Source organism: Oryzias melastigma, linkage group LG2, assembly GCF_002922805.2.
Source record: "Oryzias melastigma strain HK-1 linkage group LG2, ASM292280v2, whole genome shotgun sequence".
In the NCBI taxonomy this organism is placed as follows: domain Eukaryota; kingdom Metazoa; phylum Chordata; class Actinopteri; order Beloniformes; family Adrianichthyidae; genus Oryzias; species Oryzias melastigma.
In genome coordinates this window covers 2829832-2834379 of record NC_050513.1, presented here as the reverse complement: position 1 = coordinate 2834379, position 4548 = coordinate 2829832, and the positions used below count along the sequence as shown (strand labels likewise).

Genomic DNA, 4548 nt, shown 5'->3' with positions numbered 1-4548 from the left:
TAAGAATGAAAAACGCCTTCTAAGTATTTCTTTGATTTCTATTGTTTAGCTTCAGGAATAGTCGCAGTTGGGTCTACAGGCATGTGAATTGAGACCTTTGCTTGTCTGTTTGGCACACACGGACGTTCTGACAAGCTCTTAGGACTGCTGAATTAAGGAGAATGTTAGGAAAAAAATGATTCTGTGTGAAGGCTCCTTAAGCTGGAATCCATCCCAAATGTAGAGAACAGATGAGGTATCCGTGCAGGTGGGGGGGGGGTTCTGATGTTCTTGGCCAACGCAAAAACCAGGGACTGACCAGCTGCTGTGTCTGTCACACAGACAGCGGGGGGACGAGCGCAGGCTGTGGCATACTGCTGAGACAGGACTGTGTGTATGTGCCATGTCATGTGTGCAAGGGGGGGAGGAGGCCCGGACCCAAAAAGATCAATGGCACAGTGTTCGGATACATTCCAGGAGAACACCCTCATCAATCAAACGCTTCCCGCCGCTCGCTGCGCTGCCGTATGCACGCGCCCATGTGTTTGAGACAGGAAAGATTGAGAGTGGTGAAGCACTTCCTTATCATCCAAACACAGTTCCTCCGCTTCCTTCTAGTCCGTATACTCCTCTGTAAGTCCTCACTGTATAAGAGATGCTGTGTGTATTTTCCTCAGGTGAAAGTGGTCTTTGGGGTCACTTCACAGCAGGGATTGTAATGACTTTTCAGTGAACCTGGATGCATTTTGACTGATTTACAACTGCTTCCTTAAATTAACTCTATTTACAGTTTATTTAAAGTACATAAAAATGCAAATTGCAGATAAACACCTGGATGAACTCCTTGTTGCTGTCCTCCGACGGCGTCCAGGCATTGTCGTAGTTGTTGAGGCGAGCCTGGCGAGGTAGCCAACGGTTGTCGTAGAAGCTGGACGAGGCCTTGATTTGATCGTCACTGATCTTTCCCGACTCCATTCCAAGCGCCGTGCTGCAGTGGAACGCTGAGGGGAGAAGGACAAGGACTGTGTTAACCCTCGTGCTCTCTTATGGGGTCCAGATGACCCCACCCTTACATCGAGGTGTTAGCTCTTCCATGACAAAGGTAAACAAGTCTTTGAGTCTGTCATTGGACACCAGTAAAGATCGACAACCATTGAAAAAAAAATTCAGCGCACTGTCTTGTGGGGTCCAGATGACGCTACCCAAGGTCTCTTATGGGGTCAAGATAACCCCACCCTTACATTGAGGTGTTAGCCCTTCCATGACTAAGGTGGACAAGACTTCATGTCTGTCACTGGACACCAGTAAAGGTCGACAACCATTGAAAAAAAAGTTCAGCCCACTGTCTTGTGGGGTCCAGAAGACCCCACTTTTAATGTAAACAAGCCTGGGAGAGCAGAAGGGTTAATGTATGACAAAAAAGGGAACCGACCAAACCAGAGGTAGAGACAAGAATAGGGAGGTAGAAACAAAGCACAGGTCTTCTTAGATCTAGGATCTCTCATGTTACGTTCACAACAAACACGGGTTCTTGAGCGTGTGTTCGCACTGGACTGTCGGGACTAGTGCTTGTACTCACGATTGGAATAGGTCGTACCGGGGGGGTAATCTGGTCAATCTTCCACAAGCACTATTCCGATATATACCAAATCCAATTCCTTGATTTGTCAACTGATTTAACTTTCAACGGACACGCCAACAACATGGCAATGCTTCATTTGAAGTGATCACTTCTTGCCGAGGCCGGTGAGATCATATCATTAGGAGGGAACACAGTCAAAGACTGAACAAGCAATAAAGGAAAGAGAAGATTCAGATAGAACTCACAGTCGGAAACTTCCTTGTGCGTCATGTTGTAGCGAGCGGAGAATCCGTCTTTGGCCACCGCCATGTCCGTATGGAAGGAGAGGGACAGTAGGCCCGAGGACGACTGGATCTCCGGAGGGATTTTGGTTCCGCAGTACCGTCCAATCAGAGGAGACGCTACAAAACAAACAGGAGGGATTCAAACAAACACTGCAATAGTCTTCAGACTTACACTGAATCAGAAACGAAAACATCCTTTGCAAATACAGGTTTTCTGAGGCCATGCTGGTTCGGTAAGTGTTGTCTAATGAGTCACAGCATGTCTCTCCCCAATCTCCATTCCTCCCATCATTCCTCACTTTCCTGTCACTGTCCATCCCTCCATCTGCCATGTGGGCTTCAGCCAGGGCCCAGCAGGGGAACTGGAATCCCTGCTTTCTTGCAAGCTGCACTGGGATCAGCTGCAGACTCATGCACTCGCTCACAAACAGAGGATTAAAATAGTCTCAAGGCGGCCCTCCTGCCAGACACCGAATTCTTCACCCCTTCTATCTCGTCTTCTATACTCCTTTCATGCCCGAGGACTCGGCTCACTGGAACTGGGTTACACTGTAATTTACTCCTAATTCCGAGCTTTGAATGGCATAAATTGTTTTTAGCTATCAAAGCACCCAAATTCAAGGCTATAATTGGAATTTTAAACCCTCTTGGATTCCTTTTTAGCAACTGGAAATAAAATAATTAGAGCAAATCCTCAGTTCTCTGCTTCAAATTTTGAAAAGAGGGGTTGAAAAGGAGGGTGAACCCTCATCTGCAGCAGCGTTACCCTGCGGCAGACAAAGCCGTGGATAACATTCTCGAATGTTTGTTCTGGTCTCGGCACCTTGTGTCCGACACTCTCGGTCAGTCTACGGAGGAAGGAAGTGTGAGGTGATAAGGAAGGAAGAGGACGGAGCTAAGAAAGGCGTGATGAAGGGTCTTATTATGGAGAGGGACGAGGGCCTTTTCCCTGAGGGTGTCGAGGCCCTATGAGCTCAGTGTAAGAAATAATGCTTCCTCTATGGAACCTAATAGAATGTGAGGCCAGGTTGCTTACATCAAAGTGATGCCAGCGCAGGAAATTGAAATTCGTGCAACTCTTAGAAGTCGGAGGGAACACTTGCTCTCACCTTGCGGAAGTCCGTCCCACACGTCCAGCCAGTCGTACTTGCACTCGCCTTCGCCCACCTGGAGGGGGTCGTTCTCCAAATCAAAGGTCAAGAACGTGAGGGTGATGTCCATGTGGGGCGGGGCGATGACCATGTAAGAGCACTCCAGATTGTGAGGGTATTTGTCTGGAAACCCCGGGGACTCAATTGTGCCGGATGGGTTGGTGAAATTGCGGAAGCAAAACTCGGACCCTAAGCGGATGAAAAGATAAGAGGATGTTTCGTTTAAAAAAAATGGTCACATTAGGAGGGGATGGAGGCACGAGCAATCGATCACACGATGGCATCTCATCTAAATTGCAGACAGTGTTTTGGAAAGCCGTTTATCTCTGACAGCCTGCTGGAATATACCGTAACTGTGATTGTGAGGCACTCAGATACACACGCTTTGTGATTACAAATGGAATATTCACTGTGAAAAAATGCTCAAGTGGGCTTTGTGTCAAGCATATAAAACAGACTTGGATCTCTCTGTGGCAGCTGTCTCATACATTGTGGTTTTCCATCCGAGCTGCTATTTTTGGCACGTTACACCAAGTAAGTGAGTGGACATCTGATACGGTCAAGTGACCTCCTGGTTTCTTTAGAGACAGTTTAAGACCTCGTTGGACCGACATGACTTCACCAAGTCCTTTCCAAAAAAACTTGTAAATACAAGAAATGAACAGACGATTATTAAACAGTAGCTAACCCTAACTCGTGGTTTCTGCAACATTTACAACTAAATTCTGTGTTTTATGGTTTGTCTATCTAGTGTTCTAATTTGATTTGATTCAATGGAACTTTCCACTGGTGGTGATTTGGGCTTATTGTGTGAATGTTTAGTAAGCATTCATACAATAGTGGTTCTCCTGCTCCTTTCCGTACGTTTTTCGGCATGTAAAAACTCAATCACACATTTACCAATTTCAGTAATCAAAACTTTAAGCTGGTTCAGGACATTACTGCTTGTATTTTTGGTATTCGTAAATGTTATAGTTTTTGAAATTTTGAGCAAAATATGCACCATAGAAAATGAACAAAAAAGTAACTTTCAAAAAATTTGGTGTTAGCTTCTATTTTAGCCTTAGGCTATGGGGTATGTTTTCATGTTTTATAGTAACTTTGAAAAAATTTGGTGTCTAATATCTTACCAACATGCTAACTTTTTTGGTAAATTTGTTATCTCCTGAGGGTTTGGGGGGGGCAAATTTAGAGTTTAGCTTCTATTTTAGCAACATGCTAACGTTTTTGGCTATTGTTTTTATCGACTGAGGTTTTTACAGGCTAATTTAGAGTTAAGCTTCTGTTTTAGCAATATGCTAATCATTTTGTCTTATTGTTATCTATTGAAGTTTTTTGTGCTAATTTAGAGTTTAGCTTCCATTTTGGCAACAGGCTAAAATTGTTTAATAATTTAGTTTTCTGAGGATTTTTAAGCTATTTTTGAGTTTAGCTAGTATTTAAGCAATGTGCTAGCTTTTTTGGCTAATTTAGCATCCGTTAATGTTTTTTGGGCTAATTTGGAGTTTAGCTCATAATTTAGCAACATACTGAGTGTTTTTTTTTTTTTTGT

The 4548-nt window shown here is 44.3% G+C and overlaps 1 protein-coding gene across 2 annotated transcripts in view; it reads right to left on the bottom strand.

Moving 5' to 3' along the window:
- The window catches only part of nrp2a (neuropilin 2a), a 79757-nt gene that overhangs the window by 38336 nt on the left and 36873 nt on the right, over positions 1-4548 (bottom strand). For both annotated transcript variants that reach the window (XM_024294334.2, XM_024294333.2), the window contains exons 4-6: positions 2955-3185; positions 1807-1962; positions 811-980 (exon numbers count right to left, since the gene is read on the bottom strand). In XM_024294334.2, the coding sequence (XP_024150102.1) occupies positions 811-980; positions 1807-1962; positions 2955-3185 (557 nt within the window). The remainder of the gene's footprint in view (positions 1-810; positions 981-1806; positions 1963-2954; positions 3186-4548) is intronic.